General features: G+C 46.1%; 6 protein-coding genes across 6 annotated transcripts; 5 read left to right on the top strand and 1 right to left on the bottom strand.

Moving 5' to 3' along the window:
* Nucleotides 1-2,479: 2,479 nt before the first annotated feature.
* Nucleotides 2,480-4,390, top strand: DFL_000130 (uncharacterized protein; the record flags this gene model as incomplete). Its single annotated transcript, XM_067629897.1, has 3 exons — nucleotides 2,480-2,791; nucleotides 2,865-3,459; nucleotides 3,519-4,390. 3 exons carry the CDS (start codon nucleotides 2,480-2,482, stop codon nucleotides 4,388-4,390), a joined length of 1,779 nt encoding a protein of 592 aa, XP_067494653.1.
* Nucleotides 4,391-6,184: 1,794 nt separating this feature from the next.
* DFL_000129 (uncharacterized protein) lies at nucleotides 6,185-7,119 on the top strand (the record flags this gene model as incomplete). Its single annotated transcript, XM_067629883.1, has 2 exons — nucleotides 6,185-6,520; nucleotides 6,673-7,119. 2 exons carry the CDS (start codon nucleotides 6,185-6,187, stop codon nucleotides 7,117-7,119), a joined length of 783 nt encoding a protein of 260 aa, XP_067494652.1.
* Nucleotides 7,120-8,802: 1,683 nt separating this feature from the next.
* DFL_000128 (uncharacterized protein) lies at nucleotides 8,803-10,424 on the top strand (the record flags this gene model as incomplete). Its single annotated transcript, XM_067629872.1, has 3 exons — nucleotides 8,803-9,348; nucleotides 9,410-9,930; nucleotides 9,989-10,424. The coding sequence occupies 3 exons, from the start codon at nucleotides 8,803-8,805 to the stop codon at nucleotides 10,422-10,424; spliced, it is 1,503 nt and encodes a 500-aa protein (XP_067494651.1).
* A 367-nt stretch (nucleotides 10,425-10,791) lies between these two features.
* Nucleotides 10,792-12,228, top strand: DFL_000127 (uncharacterized protein; the record flags this gene model as incomplete). The annotated part of the gene is made up of 4 exons (XM_067629861.1): nucleotides 10,792-10,884; nucleotides 11,034-11,140; nucleotides 11,196-11,895; nucleotides 11,959-12,228. The coding sequence occupies 4 exons, from the start codon at nucleotides 10,792-10,794 to the stop codon at nucleotides 12,226-12,228; spliced, it is 1,170 nt and encodes a 389-aa protein (XP_067494650.1).
* A 1,562-nt stretch (nucleotides 12,229-13,790) lies between these two features.
* On the top strand, nucleotides 13,791-15,383 carry DFL_000126 (uncharacterized protein; the record flags this gene model as incomplete). The annotated part of the gene is made up of 3 exons (XM_067629849.1): nucleotides 13,791-14,070; nucleotides 14,136-14,776; nucleotides 14,847-15,383. The coding sequence occupies 3 exons, from the start codon at nucleotides 13,791-13,793 to the stop codon at nucleotides 15,381-15,383; spliced, it is 1,458 nt and encodes a 485-aa protein (XP_067494649.1).
* A 1,573-nt stretch (nucleotides 15,384-16,956) lies between these two features.
* Nucleotides 16,957-18,824, bottom strand: DFL_000125 (uncharacterized protein; the record flags this gene model as incomplete). Its single annotated transcript, XM_067629838.1, has 3 exons — nucleotides 16,957-17,416; nucleotides 17,485-17,566; nucleotides 17,660-18,824. 3 exons carry the CDS (start codon nucleotides 18,822-18,824, stop codon nucleotides 16,957-16,959), a joined length of 1,707 nt encoding a protein of 568 aa, XP_067494648.1.
* Nucleotides 18,825-22,282: the final 3,458 nt, after the last annotated feature.

Genomic DNA, 22,282 nt, shown 5'->3' with positions numbered 1-22,282 from the left:
AGATAGACCTCACATTATCGAAGTATTAGAAAGACTGTATCTTGGGAGAAGGGGTAGAAGAGAAGATAATGTAGGCAATCCCTTAATATTATGGGATCCTTTCTGGCTATCAGAAGAAGAGCAGAGGAATTTAAAAGCGAGAGAACATGAAGTGGATAAAATGTGGGAAAATGTATTGCTTAACTAACTTACTATGTACGTTTCTTCGGAATGCCCGACAGCCGTGGCCTTATCGAGCGCCTCCCAAATAAGCAATGTACGTATCAGTACTTGGGCTTGCAAATAAGACTAGTTAGTGGCTTAATAGATCGTATTCCTAGCCTCAGATCAGACTATTTCGTATTCCCGTTCACCGGGCGCCAAACCACAGAATCAAAGGATCCTATGACTAACATTTTCACTGATGCCAACTCTCGCTATCCTGAATCAGGGCTTTGGGGGAAAAAAAATTTCACAGCTAGCGATTGTTTTATAACTGCCAGCTCATGGGGATTGAGAGACATATATGCAATCAAAAACCAGATGGCAGATGCTCCCAAGGCCAAGCCGTGAGGGCATAACGCAATATGCATCTCCATCGAAGCAAATTAAGAAAAAGGATATCCTGTATGCAGGGTTCTAAGCTTAATATTGAGTTAGTATTGATTAGTAAAACAAGATATATATCGCATGGATCCTTGAACTACCCGACTGGCGCGAATTCTATAGTTTCTATATATTATATATTTAGCTAGACTTAGTATTGTTTCAGGCATTAACTATCTTACATTTTAGAAGAAGCACTTCTTAAGTACTAATATTTGAATGCTTTGAGTGCAAGCAGCTGAAGTACAAGCCGGAACGACACCTCAGGGCTCGTTGGGTATAAATTGTGACTGACCTTGACCAGTTGCTCCTAGACAGCAAGTGGCCAGAGTCACCAGCAAACCTCAAGATTAATATCAGAATCGGGGTTGGTACGAGTACGCCTGATCACCCAGGCGAAATAAATCTAATCGATCGCAATGCATTGCGCAATTGTGATAGCTTTCCCATGCAATTTAATTTTATCTCCAGCCATCTACTATTTGTAGTTAGATACGATATATCTATTGAAGCCGACCAAACGCGAATAGCGTATCCTTCTGGCGAGCTCAGCGGCAGTCTCAAAACCCTAACTCGACGGAATATATCCTCAGCTCCCATTTGCGCAATTTGCAGCTAGCCTAAAGCGTTTGTCGTGGGTATCCACTGCTGACCGGGATAGCCCCTGGTTAGCACAGTCTCGATAGAGTATGAGCCGCCAAGCCGGCACCTCGCCTCTCCAATCCTGTACGGGACCAATCGAGAATCATTGCGGCTGCGAAAGTTACACACAATACAGTCGAGATCTGGGTCGGCAAACGGGAAGGGCTGCAGCTTGTCGAGGTAGTTATATCGCTGAAGCAAGGGGTCGTTCCTGTGAAATTCGCTTATCTTTTCTGTGGGAGCTTTCGACCGAAAATCCAACAACTTGGGTTCGAATGCAATGATATTCCATTCAAACATTGGAGGGCTCCACCACGTACCAAGAAGCTAGTAGTGTTATAGTGATACGGGGCTAAAGTGTAATTGATAACGTGGATATCGATCTGGTCATGCACAGCTAGCAACTCTGCCTTAAATCAACGACGTTTTGTCACGGACTTGTTCAAGCCTTTGGGGCTTTCTATTCCCCATTTGGTTCCCCGCACATTTGGTGCCGCATCAATTGGAAGGAAATCTTGGATGCTTAGTGTTTTGTTCGTTCCAGTGTGGGACGGAGGTTGAAATTTCTCCATGCATAGACCCATTACCCGACGATCTTGTCCTTGCCCGTGTACGACCACAGACATCATTGCGCATCGGTTCCTGGAGATATCCCAGCTGCAGGCTGGTTATCAAAGCTTATTCAGATGGTTGTGTCTTCGGATACATTGCGGTGCGGGGAAGAATTTGGCCAGGGCAAGGTACTTAAGGCGGCCCGTTCCCTTCATTAATATATGATTAGCAAGAAACCACTAGGTCTCCAGGGTACATACTAGATCGTATTTGAAGTATCGATATCGATTTTATTTCGAGTCGTATACTTGGATTCTCCGGAAGCCTGAACAAGAAAAGTTCTATTCATAGAACCCGGTTGGCATTGGTATTTTGTATATCTGTGGTGTTGAATTCAATAATCCGCCCTAATATACGGTTTCGTGGAAGCAAGGTTAGTTATATACTAAACAGAACATACGATATTTCTTCACCAACCATCTTCATCTCCTCATCCTCTTCTATTTCCCTGCCACTCCGCCCCATCCAGCCAAATATTCACCTCAACCCATAATATATCCCACTGTAGCATCGACGCGTCTACAACAAGCATATACATCCTAGTTAGGACTTTCCTGAAAGGTTTGGTTAATTACTAAGAATATCTCCCCTTAATAATCCCCGTCTTTTAGGTCGATTTATAGGCCCCGGATCACGAACTATGAAGCCAGTACACCTTCTTGCAGCTTCTATAGCCACTGTTGCGGCTGTCCCAATTCAGCCGTTGGATAAGCGGCTCGTATTTTACACGGTGTCGAATCCACTGCTACAAGTGGTCAGAAGCGTTGATATTGCGGCAAAGTGCCTTCTATTTTCGTATGGTCCAGGAACTGGAGGAGGGCCACCTTCACCAGCAGGCGTGCAAGGGCTTGCACACGTTGAAATTGACAAGGCCATAACTAATGCTGAAATAGCTGCTCAGGCTGTTATTGATTTTAGCGATAGGACGGTTGCAAATGCTGATACTGCTAAGGTTTGTGACTTTTCATGATATATTTAAATTTTTGACCACTCTTAGCTTCATTCTAACCACTAATTTATGTCAGCTGAATGGACTTCAAACACTGGACGACTACACGAAACTCTATGAGGGGAACTGGGGATCAACGTCCGCTCCAACGGGCGTTAGCCCTGGTCTACTCACAAACTACACTCAGGACCTATCCTTTTCTATGCAGAGGCTGTCCACGAATCCGTATGCGGTCCGAAGGCTCGCTCCCGGGGAGATACTCCCATTCATAGTAGATGATCTGATTGTTGAAAGCCTCGCTGGTAAAGACTTGGCTACCCTGCTGTCTGAGGGGCGTTTATTTTACGCAGACCACAGCGGACTGAAGGACTTTGAAACTGAAGAATCTGCCAATTATGCTGGTGGTTGCGACGCCTACTTCTACATTAGTCCAGCAAATGGCCAATTTTTGCCTTTGGCTATCAGAACTAATTATCAGAGCAACTTGATTTATACACCTGCCGATACCAGTGATGACTGGATGTTAGCCAAGATTATGTTTAACGCTGATGACTTATTTATGGCTCAGTTCTATCATTTTTCAGGCTCACATTTCGTCAGCGAAGCTATCTTCCAAGCTGCCGTCCGAACTTTGAGCGAGGAGCATCCCGTTTTGGCTATTCTCAGAAGATGTAAGTTTTGAACCAGCATAACAGCAGAAATTCTTGAAGTTGACTTATTAAAATCACAGTGATGTATGGCGCTTTCGGAATTCGACCTTTGGCTGCCAACGTGCTCTTCCCTGTGGGAGGTATCATAGACCGACATTTCGGTTACAGTGGGAGAGCAGCTGAAGCCTACTCGACTTACCTATATGAAAGCGGAATTTCGGGCGCCGTTCAGAACAACTATTTCAAAACCAACCTAAAACGCCGTGGGCTCATCGATTTCGTTGGTGGCCCAGCATTAACGCACTTCCCCTTCTATGAAGATGCTCTTCCCCTCTGGAACGCCACGCATACTTTCATGACGGCACTCGTTAACACCTATTATGCTAATGACGCGGCAATTGTCGCCGATAACGAGATATTGGCATGGATGAACGAAGCAAATGGGCCAGCTGAAGCTGTCGACTTCCCCACCAAAGCTACAATGAACTCCCGAGCCATGCTTATCGACCTCCTCACACATGTGGCCCACCTCGTCTCGACTGCCCACCACGTCGTTAACACCAACGCTCTCATCACTGCAGGGGCTGTTCTTCCACTCAACCCGGGTGCTTTGTTCAAACCCATTCCAACTGCAAAAGGGGCAACAACCATCGCCGATTACCTTCCACCGGTTGACAAGTGTATTGCTTACATCTTTAATACGGGACTATTTGCACGGCCTTTGATCGCTGGAACGGACCGTACGATCGTGCACATGTTTGATGATCCTGTAATGCTGGTGCGAATGAAGCCTGCCATCAGCACTGCCAACAACGTTTTCAAGGTTACAATGGAAGCAAGGAGCGCCGTTGTTAAGAACCGTGGCTTTGATAGCAACGGATTAAGTCAAGGCATGCCATTTGTATGGAAGACCTTAGACCCTGACGTTGCACCATGGAGTTTGACGGTTTAATACCTGTTACGAATATTTGAGCTCCTTGGGAGCTACAAGAATACCTTTAACATTCCTTACACAGCTCAACATCCTAGGGTGACGAATATAGGTTTCATCTACGGGGGTTGTGGTTATAATGTAAATAGCATAATCGATAGTCGTAATCAAATACGAGCGGTAGAAATGCCACATATAGAACATATATGTGATTTCATGCATCTTCCTTGTAATTGTCTCGCCCTGCGGGTACATACTATGTAAATGTCCCTACTATTCTCAATCGAAATGGAGGGCTCCCAGTACAACAGTCATTAGTGAGCTAGCTCGTGATCTATCCCACAGGTTTTGAAACAAGTAGCTCAAGAAAAATTGATTCGCCACGTGTACCCCGTGCTTGTTTCCTTCTTTTTAATCCTTCTTTTCTTTTTCCGTTTTGCTGCCTTTTGACGATAACAGAGGATGAAATATAAAACCGGAACTTTCTTTTTCTTCAATATACAGCAAGCCACAAAAAAATTAAAATGCAAGATCCAGCTTCGAAAATTGTTCTATCAGTCCCAGTTCCAAAATTTTGGCAAACTAACCCCTTACTTTGGATCGGGTGTTTCGGATGTTACTCGGCTCCGGGATCAACTATCGAATATGAAGTTTTCGGATGCAGGTGGCTTTCGATTGGGTTTTATAATTTTGTGGAATAAAAGACAGGTTCCATGCATCATCGAGAGTAATCAGGTGGGTGAAGTTCTGTTCTATGGCCACTGATACACACCTACGAAAACGGTCCCAGATTGATCATATCCTTCATTAATCAAAGAAAATAAAAATACAAAGATTTCCAAAAAAATATATCCTCACAGGCACGGATAGATCTTCGTCCCTACATCAATGGTTGTGATTATGGAACGACCGTTAGCCCCGCAAACCACTCTGATTGGCCAGATCCCAGCAAACTCGCGAACTCCGACATGCGCGCCAGAACAATTACCTGCCTAACCAAAACCGAACGCCCCAATTCTCGGCTATGGCTATGACTTGGGGTTTTTGAGTCTGCCAGCGTCGCACTCGCCATGCGGAATATGCATCTTTTGGATACCAAACATTAGCTGAACACACTTATGAATGGACCTCCCTGACGTGCGTGGCGCTTTTGGTGCTCTCGGGTTAATACCTTTCCTGGGCTTTCAGCTCAGAATGGGACATTGGGATTGACATTGATAGAAGAAAATTTTGGATCCCAGCCTTCCAGAAGTACTTTTTCCTGGTGCCGAAATTCTAGTATTTTTAGATTTCTATTAATCCTGACTTGGCTTCCAGTTTCGGTCTGGCGTTAGGCGTCTTCCAGGCGCATTCCATGGTTTGAGGAATTATAGGTTTAGTCCAGCTCAAGCTGCACGACTGATCGTTTAGCCTGGCCAGCCTCAGGGTAGAGTGACCTGAGATTGCAATATTGTGGAAGTTGTACTCAAAAGCAAAAATTTCTTCCATGATGCGTTGACATTAATTGACATTTTCAGAATCTTCTCTCCTGTATTTGTCTATATAATTGAGTAGATAACCTTCTCCGCCCTGGAACATTTTAAACTGCAATAGCAAAGTACAAGAAATATAAAATCTGACACTACTATACTTCTCTTTTATACTCCACGACATCTATATCCTGCTCGGGTCCGGGTTCTTAGATCCAATTTAGTCAATCTTTTCTCGTTTTCTAAATAAATCTCATCCCTGCTTTTCGAATTCGGTATCAGCCTTAAACCAGTCCGTCTACGCGAAAAAACGTTGCCAAGGATTAGTCAACACAGCGCTCAAAAAATGGGTACCCGAGTCCTCTGCATGGCTTCGACCGAAAACACCAAGAGTGATGCACCACCGACCCCCACAAAACTCTCCTTTTTCGAAGACTCTCTCGAACAAAGGATGGCACAACCGAATGCTTCCTACAATATCCCCCGCGATTCGTCGCTGATATCTGCAAATGCTTTTATTACCGGTGCTGGGGCGGTAATGTTTCATAGAAAGAGCAAAAGAGTCGTTCTGGTTATCGACGACCGTGAGGAGCACAGACCGCTCGGATGGTTTTTACCGAAGGGGAGAAGGGACGTTGGGGAGACGTTTGAACAGGCGGCAGTACGCGAAGGCGAAGAAGAGGTATGTCTATGCGAAGACCCCACTTGTGTACGTGAACTATGCTCGACATCGTGCTGTGCATCCGTTGTCGCGAATTCGGTATAATAATATGATTACGATATTATAAAATATTTAAAATACATGACGCTAACGACGCCATTTCTGTTACACAGGGCGGATACCCTTGCAGACTTCTTCCCGTTCCCGTTCCCACACGGCAGCCTACAAAACTCGTCGACGGGAATGCATTATCTACGGAACCTATCTATATGCACAATTGGGCCATCCCCACGAAGAGATTATGGCAAGATGGTGGCATGTATACATGCTTCTGGTATGTCTGTGAAATTACAGATGAGGATGTAGAAAGAGTTGAACGTGAGAAGAAGGAGAAGGAGGATATGATGAATAGGGCACAAATGAATTTGGTGGAAGCCAATGCTACGACTGGGAAGGTGTTTATAGATTATCATGAGTTGAGGTATCGATCGGAGTTGTTTGAGTATGAGGAAGCGAAGAGGTTGATTGCTGAGTCGATAGACTCGACGGTATTTGGATGTGTGTTACAGACGGCGATAGAGTTGGTGCAGAAACTAGATGTGTTGGAGGGTAAGGCTTAGAGGGGTATATACCATTTCGCATTAGAGTTATTCGGTGTTTTTTTTGAGATTTTGTATCGGGGGTCTCTATTTTAAATTGTTTATGTAAAGCGGGCTATATTAAACTTGTGATTACAGCATTTCTTGTACCTATTTTACCTTACAGTCATCAGAATGAATTTGCAGGCCGGTTATCAATATTACCTTTATGAATAACACGCGGAAGAGACGAGGCAAGCCACAGATCCTTCGGCTTTACTAGTATTACAGCTAACAAAGCCTTTTATAACATCCTTGGTGAGGTGAGGTACCGAGGTGAGCCGGCGAACCGGAACAAGGGCGCCTTATGTTGAATTAGCGAGTCTCAGTCAGACAGAGATATCCCAGTGAACCGGTTTCTTGCACTTCGAATCTATATTGCCTTATCTCTAGGATGCATATGCCGTGAAACCATTTGGTTTTTCATTACGAGATCTAAAATTTGAGAAGCACAAAGTTCACAAGGTTATTCCGAAAGTTTGCTGCAAACATGGTTAGTCTACACCCTCCCATACCCTTTCCGTCACATCTACGACACAACTCGCGGGGACTTCGAACCAGATCCACTGCAACATCATGAGAAATGGCGGAATCATTGATAAACAGCCACGGTACATTCTTTCTGGAGAGACGAACGGCAAGTCGGAGCCTTGGCATTTTTCTTCGCCAAGAAAGAAGTGAGGTCGTATTGAACGACCTACATTTGCCATCCACGATTCCCACGTGCATATAAGCCTTCACTGGAATCTGGGGATCGGTAGCTTATCTTGACCAAGGATATTCTAGAATATCAATTGCCAGCTTCCCCGGATATCTAGATATTCTTCCCTATCACGGCGTCTTTAGCAATTGCTCATTATCCTTGATTAATAATTCACGGAGGTATTCCGAAGGCGTTCCTCCAGACGGCTATCGTATATTCCAATTGCATAATCTCAGTCTTTCCGCACCTCCACAACATATACATGCAGTGCTCCTCCAGCTCTCGGTGCAGGTTTCATCAATTAAGACGCCATAAGCAATACTAATTGATTTGATCCTCCCGTCCCAAAGAGTCATACGACTTTTTTTCTTATATAAGCTCGTCTTATCTAATCAACTGGCTACTCTGGCTAACTTGCGCTCGATTGGTGATATCGCGATCCCTTTCGGTTGATATCTCGGAGAAATTCTAAACTACGCGACGGACTTCCCACGAAGTGCGACCTTGGGGTTTGTCCGAAGGAGCGAAAGAGGCGGGATAACGTTAATTTGACTTTACAACACGGCAACGCACCCTTCGGTCGTTTCAGTAAAAGGCTTTTCTGGGACTGAAAAGCTTGAACGCTTAGCGGGTTGACGATATAAATGGATTGAAGACGCCGAAAGTGTTCACGATATCGGAGTAGAGTTATTACAGTACACCAACATTACCAGCATAATTTCGCTCTCTCCCTATACCACACCCTTCTAATCGTAACCATTGTCGTCTATATATCTGTCTCTTCTGTTCCGAGAAGGATATCTCCGTTAGACCATCGAGGCCCTAGCCTCGAGGCTGAATAGTATACTATCGAGAAAGGCGGCTCAACACAGCGTTTACGGCTTCATACCAAAATCCAACATTCCCACGCTCTTGCATTACGTTGCCTATCATTGTAACGACACGCAACCCGTTTTTCCAACATGTCGTCAACTACAACCTTCACAACGATGTCGAAGGATGGTAACCTCGAATTGTCATCATTCGTTACTCCGCCACCACGAGCGGCGGCGGAAGCCAGTTCGTCTTCAAAGAGGTTTCATAGACTCGGTACATACGATGATGAGACCAGAATCTCTACTACCCCTCCGCCGGGAAAGTCTGGCGTTGATGTGGACATCGAATCCCAGCCACCGTCTCCTACCAGAGACTCTGATACCCCACCGGAGAGAGCAGTGACAGCGCATAATACAGCTATGGAAAGGAATATTTGGTGGAAAACGGCAGCTACCTTCTTCTCCCTATGGATGGCCGGATTTCAAGACGGTAGCACCGGAGCGTTGATTCCATATCTAAAAGTTCGATACGACATTGGTTTAGCATTTGTGGCTTTGGTATATATTTCAACCTTCCTGGGGTGGTTTACGGCGGCGATGATAAATGTGCATTTGATTGGAAGGTTAGGTATGGGAGGCGTCTTGTTCGTGGGAAGTATACTGCAGCTGACGCAGTACGCCCTACAGTGCTGGGTAGGTTAAATTCCTATCAATATGTTTACCAAGATCTCGGTTTAATACCATATTGAACTAGCAACCGCCATATCCCGTCTTTGTTATTGCATTCTTCATCGGTGGGATAGGTGTCGCTATCCAAGACGCCCAAACGAATACATTCAATGCCAACCTCCCCCGTGCCCATCTTTTTTTAGGACTCGGTCACGGTTTCTATGGCGTTGGCGCACTCGTTTCCCCGCTCATCGCTGCTACAATCGCAAATGCAACTCCAGATTTTAGATACTGGTACTATTTTTACTTCGCCGCCGTCGGCCTCGCGGTTTTTAATCTTATTTTCATCTCTGTTACATTCCGCCAAGTCATCTTCCCGCCTCTTCTACGCAAACTTACAGGAAAGGCCTCGGCCGAAGTTCTAGAACGGTCGGATAAGAAAAATAGCAAAGAAGCACACAAGGATTTCAAGGCCATCATTAGTAGAAAGGAGGTATGGATCCTTGCTGCTTACTTTTTTGCATATGTTGGTGCAGAGGTTACGGCTGGTGGATGGGTCGTGGAGTTCATGATTGAGGTTAGAAAGGGCAAGCCAAGCCAGGTTGGGTACGTTGGGATCACCTCAATCAGATACCTGTCGATAGTGGCTAACATTTGGCATCAGATATATTGGATCGGCCTTCTGGGGCGGTTTGACACTCGGTCGGTTTGTTCTCGCTGAACCGACGAATCGGTGGGGTGAACGCCGCATGGTGTTCATCTACACCGGTCTTGCGATAGCTGTTGAACTCGTATTTTGGTTCGTCCCGAATATCGTAGTCGGCGGCGTTATGATTGGTCTTTTGGGTTTCCTGATTGGTCCGTTCTTCCCAGTGGGTATTAGTCTGGCTACAAAATTGATTCCGCGAGAACTTCATGCGGGGTCAATCGGGTTTATGACGGTGTTGGGCAGCGCTGGAGGCGCCGTTTTCCCATTTTTGACGGGTGCGGTGGCCAGTTCGAAGGGTGTGCAGGTGTTGCAGCCGATTTTGTGTGCGCTGTTTGTGGTGCAGATTATACTGTGGCTGTGTGTCCCACGGGTCAAGCAGCCTTCGAAGTAGATTTAGACGTCTGCATAACCCTTTTTTTCGGGGGGCTGCTCTGTTAAATTTTTTTAAAATTTTTTTCTTTTTAATTTGTATGCTATGCTATTTATCATCGATTGGGTTGGTTTAGAGAAGGCCGCACTGCTGGCGACTCTTTGGTGGGCAGTGTCTTCCAATCACGGAAAGTTGAGCCGTAACGATGCATATGCTCGGTAGACCCACATATTCAGCTCGTGCCGTCCGCACCTGTGCACCCGACTTTGTAGCTGAAGCTTTAAATCCCGACTGGATCCTGTAATTATCATTGTAATTAACATAAACACTTTCCAAAACACCCGACTACGATCAATAAACGAGATTTCTATGAGAAAGTACTAAAAAAATGGGCAGTCAGAAAGATTTAGGAGATAACTCAAGCTCTGATGAGTATATCGAAGAAGCCCGGGCAGACCTTGTCTCTCTCGATGACGAGGAGGTGTGTAACTTACTTGGTTAACCTAGTACCTTCCAGTCAATTGAATCGCTGGTAGATTATCCTGATACCGATATCAAATTTCATGCCAAAGTACCTAAATATTAAAACAACAAGGCATGCAGTACTAATACAGTTTCACGAATAATTAGAGACTCGGGTATGCAAACAAAGATACTTTCCCCGCAGATTACGATGAAATGTCAACAGTCATCGAACTCCTCCTTCGACGCAGGGAAAGCACCGTCCCGTGGCAAAGGTGCAAAAAACTACCACACTCTCAACACAAATTTCGATACTAACTTGTGTTGTAGTATTCCCGAGATACCGACCAAGAACAATGACGTCGATCTCTCTAAAACTCCATTACTGTTTTTACCTGTTGACATCCTGCTTGTAATCTACGACCATCTTTCGACTTATGATGCGATATGCCTCGCTCTTACCTCGACTACGTTTTACAACCTCGCCACACGAAGGCTTTCTGGTGTCATATGTCCCAGACACTTAGGCAGCTGGGCCGGGAAACGGTTAGCCTGGATAGATGATACTATGAAATATCGATCTACCTTTAGAAAATACCCGTCTGTCAGCGAAAGTCTCAAAAAGTCCCAACGCACCATGACAAGTTCCGTCCCCAAAAAGGGTGGATACATCGGTATCCCCAAAAGTTCGATCGATACACCTTTCAAACTCATCGAGAAATTTCCAAACCGCCTACCGTGGAATAGTAAATTAGAATACGACCCCGTCGCCGCAGATGAAAAACAAACCGCCGGTCTTTTAAAGCAAGATGCGAGGCAGTATAGGACCCGTACTCTTGGACCTGAATTCAGAAGGATGCAGAGTTTGTGGTATCAATGGCAGAGTGGGCAGTTGTATTTACCGCTTCCTATCCGACGGTTTGTAGAAGGGTTTATTGGGCGGGATACGGGGTTGAGTTTTTTAACGGATGATAGTTATGTCCTGAGGAACTTGGATAAAGGTGTTTTTGTGCAGTTGGATGGGAGAGATGTAAGTTTTGCCCCTTTGTGTGAGATAACTTTGTTAAAGGGATGCTGACACAGAATGTCATAGTCGAGAAACATGGTCAGAAAAATGATCTTTGGGCCAGACGGCTCCAAACGAGGTAAATTATCACCAGGCTATAACAAATGGTGCGGTGATAGATTCGACATTGTTAAGACAGATACAATGTTCAGGGAAGAAGGACGTCCCGTCGAAGACAATAATTCCGATTGTGAAGAAATTGGAACGGGTCAAAGGAAGTGCGTGGGATATGCCCCCTCACATCAAGACGAAAATGGGGCGGTTGTCCGTCTTCTCCTCGGAAGTGGGTTCTTGTGATTTATCCGGCCGGCCTTGCCAGGCCAGGCGTCCAATTTTCTGCGGGCCTTGGCGCCGGACGCCCTGTGGGTGGATGTGAAGAACGACATTTATTTCTTGTGTCACACAAAAAATCTCCGTTAAAAGAGGGTTGTGTTGTCGCCGCGAAAAATCCAACAAAGTGGTCTCGAGGCCCATTCTGAATTTTCGATGCTGCTTTGAATTGGAAAATCCTAGTTCTCCCGGAGCACAAGATGCGCAGACATTTTCGAAGTTTTTGCTCTGCGAATTCGCAATGATAAGCTCTTTCCCGAATCAGTATTCTTGGCCGCCGACATTGTCCTTTCGAATGTGGGCATCCCAACCGGCAGGAAGCACGTAGTAATACGCAATATTAAAATGTAACATACCGAGCTCTTGAAGAATTTGTGACTTCAAAACAAAATCTCCACAAATTTTGTAACTTTGGGTAGCATGTGGGGTAATATCGGAATTATTGTTAACGTGTTTGGTAGAAACTAATGTGAATACATTCGGGATCTCCTGCAGATGTCAACCGTGATATTGATATCCAATATTATCATGCGGCTTTTAACAACATGATGCAGCATATCGGCTCTGATACCAAGATATCTAGACTTCCAAACGTTCTCGTCTCACATAGATCTTCATAACTTGCACTGCCCCGTGGACTTTAATCCACCAATGATATGCATGATTTAATCTGATAGCCCTCTTTACCAACTTTACACAATCAGGCTGCTAAAACTCTTAGCCCAAAAGACAATCAAAGCACTAGTTCGTGATACCAGGCATCCGATAGACTCGCACATTCCGCGACACCGTGCGCCGTGGCACGTGGGGCTAGTACTAGCGACGGAAAGAATATACTTTTTTCGCTAGCTACGTTAGACGGAATACCTCCACAATAGGCGATAAATGCGAAAACCTGGGTTCCAACCGAGCACATTAGAATTCGGTAACCTTGTTCCTGAAGGTACGAACAACCAATCTGTCGTGTGCGGAAAATTCCGGAGTTTCCTGATTCAGCTTATTCATATATCTTGGCAAATAAGGAAAAGTCTCAGAGTACGATATTTTCCCCACGGGGTTTTTACTACTTTACTCCAGGTATCTTTTGTATCCAACTTGGGATAATCCGATTCTCCCTGATAACCAGCAATTTTTCTCCATAGAGAAGGCGATTAATGGTGATACTTGGTAACAAATCACATCGGGGTATTGCAATATTCTGCTTACGTTTCGCGGAAGGGTTTCTCGAGGATGTTACATGCCCTGTGTGTATTGAGGCACGAGAGGAGGCGAACCGTGGGACCGAATAAAAGTATGGGGAAGAGAGGGGTCGGGGTAGCTATAAAGAATGGACATTCTTTCGAGAACAAAAAATTTTTTGATTCTTTTTTTTGATCAGTGTAGGCCGACGTCGTAGGGCAGGAATAGTTAGCTATTTACCTACATTCTCAATTATCAATTTACCTTTCCGGATTGTTCTTTTTATCTTACCTATCCCTTAATTTCGTAGTTTGGTTTTAGATATCTATTCGTATAAATATATATCAAAAATGTCAAACGAATTGTCGCAGGTCGCCCGTATCGAGACCGGGAAGGACCAGTCTTCAGTCTATGAAGATCTCGCAAAACCTACTCTCGTGGCCGAAAAGGTCGACTACTCTGGTGCCCATGAGAAGACCGACCCTAAGGAAATCGCCCTCGTCAAGAAACTCGATAGATGGATAATGCCAATGCTATGGAGCATGTATTGGCTCAACTATCTTGACCGAAATGCCATTGCGCTCGCAAGATTGAATGACTTGGAAAAGGATTTGAATCTGACGAGTACTCGTACGTACATCTATTTCCGCATCTCAGTACTAATCGCACAAGCTAATATAATCACAAACCTCTAGAATACCAAACATGCGTGTCCATCCTCTTCTGCGGCTACCTTATCGGCGGCATCCCCTCCAACATGTTCCTAACCCGCACGAAGCCCTCCGCTTACATGTCCATCATGATGATGCTCTGGGCCGTCGTTAGCGCTCTCACCGCCATGTCCAAAGATTTCACAGGACTCCTCCTCACCCGTTTCTTCTTGGGATTGACCGAAGCACCATTCTACCCCGGCGCAGTATACATCCTCAGTATCTTCTACACTCGTAAAGAAATCGCCACCAGAATTGCGATTTTGTATACCGGCAACATCCTGGCTACTGCTTTCGCAGGTTTAATCGCCGCCGGTGTCTTCCACGGCCTTGATGATGTCGGTGGAATCGCGGGTTGGAAGTGGTTGTTTATTCTCCAGGGTGCTGTCACGTTTGTGGTCGCGGCGGTGGGATATTTTATCCTTCCTGACTTCCCGTTGACTACGAGGTGGTTGAACGAAGAGGAAAGACAGTTGGCTTTCCATCGTATAGAGTTGGATACTGTTGCGAATGAAGGAGAGACAAGTGCATGGCGTGGATTGAAGCAGGCAGCGAAGGATCCCATGGTTTGGATCTTCGCATTGATGGCGCATGTGCATCTCGCCGCTAATGGGTTTAAGAATTTCGTAAGTCTATACGACCCCCCATGGCCGATACCCTTATAGATTATAAGCATCTTCCTAACATCCTTCCTAGTTCCCTACCGTTGTCGGAACCCTCGGCTTCTCCACCACCATAACTCTGGTCCTAACCTGTCCCCCCTACCTCATCGCCGGCGCAATCACAATCCTAGTCTCCTGGTCCTCCGGTAAATTCAATGAGCGAACATGGCACATAACCCTCTCCAAAACCGTCGCCACAATCGGATTCGTCGCTGCAGCCGCAACCCTCGACACCGCAGGTCGATACACAAGCATGGTAATCTTCACGATAGGTACATACGGCGTTAACTCCTTAATCCTGGGATGGTGCGGTAGCGTCTGCGGGCAGACGAAAGAAAAGAAAGCGGTTGCGATTAGTATTGTTACGACTATCATGAATGCTTCGTTTGTTTGGACCCCGTATCTTTGGCCCAAGAGTGATGAGCCGAGATATGCGATTGCGCTGGCAAGCTCGGCGGGGTTTTCGGTTGCGACGGCGTTGTTGGCATGGCTTGCTAAGGCGATTATGATTAGAAGGAATAAGAAGTTGAGGGAGGCGGGTGAGGAGACCATGGTGTTCTATGTTTATTAGAGCGGTTTTGATGATCATGAAGCGGGTGTATATGCCAAGGGCAAGACTCGGGTGGGAGCGAAAGGGATGGGGGGTTATAAGGGAAATGCAGGAAGGACTGTTAATGACTTAATGATTTTCATGAAATACTGCAAGAGAGCACGTTGGGGAGAAAAATAGTTTATGGTTGTGTAGAACCTCTAGAGATCTCTTTCTAGTATCTCAAGGAGAGGTATTTGTATAGACTGTATGAGTTTAAGTTAAAAAAGGAAAAGGCCATAGGTAAAGTTACAGTCGCCGCAAAGTGAAAAAAAGCACAAGCACAGCAGATACCAATTATACCCGTTATCCCCTTCGACCCCGATACCTTCTTTGTCCCCTTAATTCTCCGTTTGAAAAAGCAAAAAGACACATTATACATAAGAGAGAAAACAAAGATACACAGAAAGGAAGCACATAACAGAATAAAAGACCAGTTTGTAATGGGGGAATATTCATAGTTATTTGCTAGGGTTACATAAAGGTATCAAAAACCACCTCCAGAATCTCAACTCCGATAGGAAAAGACAAGCGTAAATAGGAAAATAGGGTAGAGGAGGGAATTCAACAGACGCTGGTAAGGTTAGGCAGTAAAACACCGGAATAGTGATATAAATCACTATACAGATAAGGAAAGGAAAGGAAAGGAAATGCCAGAGGGTTCCTGCCAAAGAAAGCAAAAACGCCACCGAACCAGAGGGCGAGAAAACATAGCGTGACACACAATACGAACATTGCAAATGTCAACCAGAGGAAAATACAAACGTCGCCGACGCCGCTTGCTATGAAGAGGATGCGAATTTGGCTTTGTTGTTTAGGGAGAAAAGGAGATGCGTGAAAGACAGATAGGAAATTGATGTGGTCGCTATGGCCCTAGAACGAAAAAATGATAAAGGAAAAACCGCTGAAATCGAGACCATTGAAGAAACAAAAAGTTGTTGATATGGATTGCCCCGCTGTGTTTGTATGTATTGAATTATCTGCGTATGTTTATTTGTAGTTTGGCCTAGGGCAAGGCGGTATCGCTGATGTCGCCGATGCTCCGAAGTAGAAAAATTTGACTGTTAACACATTGAATGAATGATAGTGAAAAAGTAGTTTGAGGGCGAGGAGCGTTAGCATCAGCGGTAGTCTCGTTTCGTAGATTTGAAACGGCCTTTAATCGACCTGAAGAGGCCTTGATGAACTGGTCGAATCCTCGTAGTTCAACATACGAAGAAGATCGACGGCGCGATGGTTGGTTGTGTTCTGGGGGAGGGGGTTGATAGACGGGGCGAAATCGTTGGAACTTGCGGTGGGGAGACCCTTTCGGGGTATCATCTGAACTACTTTGTGCGCCTGGGCTGGATGAGCTATCTGAATCCGAACTATCCGAACTTTCCGAGCCGTTTGGACTGCTTCCCCGCCTACACTTGCGCTTTTTACAGTGATTCTTGCTACTGCTCTTCATATTGGGCATTGAACAGTGTTGGAAGAGGTTGGGGGGAGTTGAAACTTCTTCGTATTCGAATTCATAAGGCCAATCCGGACACCCAGTAACCGTCATGACAGAACCCTAAGCTGCCCAGGTTTGGTGTCTACTGAATGTTGGTAGCCCGCCAGATCCGCCTACGGTAGGTGCGTGGCGAGATTTGTGGCCCGATGAACCCATACCCATACTCGCCATACTTTCATTAATGAAGTCGATTTGAATACCGGGTGTTGATTGGTCACTGTTGCTTCGGGTGTGAACCTGAGATAGCTTGGAGCCGTAATTGACGTCTTTATGGGTGAACGGGAACGTCTTAGATCCGGCTTGCATGTAGAGAAATGGGTCGTCGTCCAACTCGACAGTTGGTTGGTGTCGGGGTGCATATGCGGATAGAGGATCGTCCCGGGATGATTGTTTAGTCGCACGTTTGGAAGATCGGGTCTTGCCGATGGTACTAGCTCCATCCTCTCCCTCAGAATCGGTGACGTACATGACCTTGGCCTTGTACTTTTTGCCGTTCATGTTGTACCCTGAAGTATCGAGGCTGGATTGCCGAGTAGAGAGATAATGTTAGTGTTACAATAGTACATGAGGGAGCCGAATAAACCATACTTCTCAGCAGATAGACCCGGGCCAGTGCCTGGATGCACCGTTGTACCGGCCGAGGATGTGGAATAGCCAGAATCACGGTTGCCTGGGAGGGAGCTGTTAACATCTTCAGGGATAGCAGAAGGAAACGAGTCTCTGGAGTAGAGACCAGCCTCGGAATGTTTGCGCGGCCTCTCACCAGGTCGGTCCCGTGTGCGATCACGTCCTTTGTTCGGTCCTTGGAAATTGTGTGTTGTATTCATCGTCGGGTTGCTATGTCTCATTCTTGGAGAAGGTGGGGGAGAATATGAAGCAGCGGATCGTGGGATAGAGTATGAATGTGGAGGGGAGCCATAGAGACTAGATGCAGCTGTTCGCATGTAGTCCTCATGCATCGGCTCTGTCGACATGCGTCTTCCGCCGCCCTCTGAATAGAATCGGTGCTTGCGGCTGTGCTCAAAGTCACGGGTCGTGAACTCGGATTCTCTATCTCGCTCCCGATGACGGGAACCGTCGCGCTGACGAGAGCGGTCCCTTGGCTTTTCTCCAGGGACGTGTAGAGTTGGGTCACGTAGTCGCTCTTTCGATGACCTGCCACGTTCTCCAGCAACGAAATGTACGGGCTCGGCATCGAGGATATCATCAATTGGGAACTGTTGCATGTCAACTTTGTGACCGCGGTCATGTCGTCGGTCCCGTGTCCGCTTTTCGTGGTTTCTCGCGAATTGCTTGTGGTCCTCTTCTCGTTGTAATTTCTCTGCCTCCCGGCGCTCGGCTTCACGTCGATGAATCTCTTCCTCTTTCGCCCTCCTTTGCCGTCTGTCTTCCTCCTTCCTTCTTTGACGGTCTGTATCTTGGCTTGTCGCCTTTCTTCTTTCTTGATCTGCAGCGTGTTGTTTCCGAGCGCTCTGTGCCTGCATAGCAGCACGAAGTAGATCTTCTTCCTGTTTTTTCGCAGCTAGATAATCCTTTTCAGCCTGTCTGTCCTCCGCTCTTCTCATCCGTTCTTCCTCTTGATGACGGGTTTGGGCCTTGCGGCTTCGTGCGGCCCGCTCCCTAACATCCTGCGTCCGTCTCCACTCTTCCATAATTTTACCTTCAAGAGTGAGATCTTCATCGTACTCCCGACGTCGGCGAGAATCGCTTAAAACCTCGTAGGCTTCTTGTATCTGAGTGAACCTCTTTGTCATCTCAGGCTTCAGTTTTTCATCGAGCGTTTTGTCTGGGTGATATTGGAACGCAAGCCGTTTATACGCAGTACGTATAGCGGATGCAGAGGCCTCTTTGGTCAGTTCCAAAACCCCATACCAATCCGGCAAGAGCTCGTAGTCCGGCGGACCAGGATTTAGATTCGATCGCGGCATTTTTGTCGAAGCGGGATGGAAGATAGTCGCGACTACGGCGCAGCGACGAGGTTGGTTCGATTCTCTGAGGGGTTGTGGTGGTTGGAGATTTTCAAATGTTGGCGAGGGGTTTGGCTGGGATGGTTTGTGTATGAGATATATTTCGGAACCAATGCATGAAAGGTCCGAAAAAGCTCAACACACATGTAAACGAGCTATCCAGCGTGAGGGGTCGGAAGGAACGTTGAAAGCAGGAAGCGGAGGGGAGATGTCTGGAGCGAATGTCGAAGAGCTGGGTTACAGTCGAGAAGTTACGATATTGGCGTTAAAAGTAACAGTTGGATCTAGTGAATGGCTTCAGCGTCGAGCTGATCTATCGGCCAAGTTCTATGTATGGTGCCTCCAGTCGACAATTACGACGCATCTGTATCAAAACTGGAAGGAGCGATGAGGTTTTATTAGCAGGCCACTCCCAGAGTGTAATGTATATAGTATATCTTATAATCGGTGTTGATAAAATGACGATATAAAAAGGATATATCTTCAGGCCATCAGCCTGAGGTCAGAGACTAGGAGGTGAGGGAAGTGTGCAGTATAAAAAGATGGCGTCAAAAAAAAGGTGGAGAAGGCAAGTTCGCCTGGATTGGTGGTGCTAGGCCCAAAGAATGAGGAGAAAACTGGGAAGTTTGAACCTCGCATACAAGCACACACCACAATCAGCCCGCTTTCTCCTCCCTCAGCTTCTGGGGCGGCATTCAAAAAAAAAAAAAGGCGGCGATACGGAGCCCCTCCTCTAGTTAGAGCCAAAATAGGTTCCGACCTTTTGAGTCCTCACGAGGAAATGACGCTGGACTAAGGGGTCTAGGAATAGGAAAGGGAGGAAAGAGAAAGGACGGAAATCGATGATTCTAGCTAGAGAGGAAAAGCGGCAAAGGTATGGGGGGACAACAATCCCTCAAAGAACAACTTCATGAGAAAACGCAGATACAATGCATTTGCATAAACAATAGCAATGACAACGGCAGCTTCGGTATCGAACGAATATCCGCTGTCCACTTTGCTAGCAAAGTTTGGGGCGTTGTTTCAGCTGCTGGGTCCAACAACAGTCACAACAAAAGTTGGGCCTTGTCCTGTCCAAAAGTTTCGCTTTTGCTTGCAGAAGACACCCAAGAAATTGTCGCTGGCGGAACGAGGGACCCTTTCCATTTTGCTTGTGCTTCCCCATCCCCATTCCATTTTCGTGGGTGAGAAATGCTCAATACAAAGAGTGTCTGTCGCCAGCTGCAGGAATGTTCGGGTTGACCGGACTTTCCCTGGAGAATTCCGCTTTCTCCCTGACGACTTTCCTTTCGAGTGTGAAGGAGCCTTTTTGCGAGCGAGAACTCGAAGTTCTTTTTAGCACTTTTGCAAGGAGCGTTGTGACATATGCTTTCGAACAGCAACTAGGGATATCCGATGGAGCTCTTCTTGTCTTTTGATCTTATTTGCAATTTGGTAGGTAGAAAATTAAGCAAGTACCCAGCTAGTAAAACTAGTAGCAGAGGGAAGCTACTGGGAGTCCAGTCCAGAGTCCAGCGAAGGAGTGGAATCGAATCGAAGCAGCAGGTCGGCAAGCTGTCTATTGTAGGCTATCAATTGAAACTTGAGGCTGAAATTGGCAAGCGAATACGTATGTTATGTATGCGTATGTACGATCGTGAAGTTTTATCGTTGGTTGGTTGATGAGGTTGGGTTGATGGGAGATTGATGGAAAGTTGTTGGAGCTGTGAGAGGGAGAAGACGGAAGCTGTTTTGCCCATACAAATTACCGCTTCGGGGCTTAGTCGCAGTTCCAAAGATGCCAGAAACTACCACCGCTTAATCTACTAACTACCACCACAAGAACTCCGACCCGACCACTGGATGAAGTGAAAAGAATGCCTAGAAATTACACTAAAAGAATATACTAAAAATGGGTTTGTCGAAATGAATCATAGAAGAATATGAAGATATAAAAACGAAGAATCGAAATCAAATTACGAGATCAGTATGGTGAGTATAAATCGATCGATTGTTCCGGTCACGGAGCTGCTTTCAGCAAGCAGCGTCCTGCAGGGTTGACGAACAGGAAGACAGAGCACAGCTCTCGATGGAAGGCGAACACCATTCATATTCATTCTGGTTCGTCGATGACAGTTGATTCGTTTCCTCCATTTGTTCTTCCACCTAGCCTCCCATCGACGCTAAAACTAGGTCTCATTTACGGCGTCCTCATTCATTCACTCATTCAATTGACCAAGTCAAGTGCCTGCCGGCCATGCTGTGCTTCTGCTGCACCTTCTTTTGTCTTTTAGACACGAGATCCGATGCAAGAGGTGCCACGGCTTACCATTTATTGATTTGGTCATTGGCCTGCATGTTGCATGGACATACGAATGCTGGCAGGGGGTGGAGATGGCAAGACATGGCATGGCAATTCCTTTAGGGGAACATATGGGTGGTATTCCGTACAGCTCAAAGCTACAGGTACCTACATGACATTGCATCGATTGCATGCCCAGTCTTTCGAGGCACGAGCAGATGAGCTGGTACCACTGAGCGATTCGACGGGATGCATCATGTATGGGTTTGAAAGTGGTAAGTAAAGGTACCATTTGTGCGAGTTTCCCAGCAAAAGTGTACCCGGCAGAAACATTTTATTCGACTCCAGGTTTTTTATATATTACTCGAAAGACAAATAGGAAGTCCTGCCAGAAGGAAAGTTATGTATCAGATCATATCCTGTCGCAAACCCTCGTGCCTCTGGTCGCATAAGGGGCAATGCTGCGCTACTCGTCACGGTTGACTTGGCCCGTCTAATCGAATAACAAGTTCCTGGCTTACCCCGATCGTATTTCTCTCCTCTCTCACTCTCGCTCGGCTGGGTTATTTTCGTGGGTGAGCTCAATAAGCCGGCAACCAACTACGCATACGCATTAACTTTCCCAAGATCAGGCGTAGACCGTCGAATTGTCAGTGTCGACGACAAAACGCAGATCACCTGCTCACAGTTCAGGTGCTTTCCCTTGCCAAAGAGGCTAGTATCTTTCGTCGTCAGCCATATGGGCTTATGCCAGCTATCGTCGTAGAAACCAAAGCTAAAGCTTATGACAACGCATCAGGGATCAAAAAGCTGGTTCCATGCGAGTTTGATCTGTCAAAACTTGCTACTCGAGGCTGGTAGCTTTCTCCTGACGATATGCTAGGTAAGTGCTGGTGTCTACAGCAATATTCTCAGTATATCTGAGCACAAGTCTGCCGTCCCCCAACTATCGTGACCTTGAAAGTGTCTGCGACCCTTGCAGCTGTTGATGGATTCAACTCCTTTCGTTGTTTTATGCGAAAGGCCAATATCGACAAGGGAAAGTCCTGAGAAGGGAATGGTTCAGGAAGCCATGCATTAGTTTGGTGTGCAGGAGAGCCAATGGCTTTCGTAGACCGCGAATACAAAACGATATTCG

The sequence above is a fragment of the Arthrobotrys flagrans genome (assembly GCF_004000055.1).
Source record: "Arthrobotrys flagrans strain CBS H-5679 chromosome Unknown unitig_15, whole genome shotgun sequence".
In the NCBI taxonomy this organism is placed as follows: Eukaryota; Fungi; Ascomycota; class Orbiliomycetes; order Orbiliales; family Orbiliaceae; genus Arthrobotrys; species Arthrobotrys flagrans.
The sequence above is the reverse complement of the archived record's forward strand: the minus strand, read 5'-3'. Positions and strand labels throughout refer to the sequence as shown.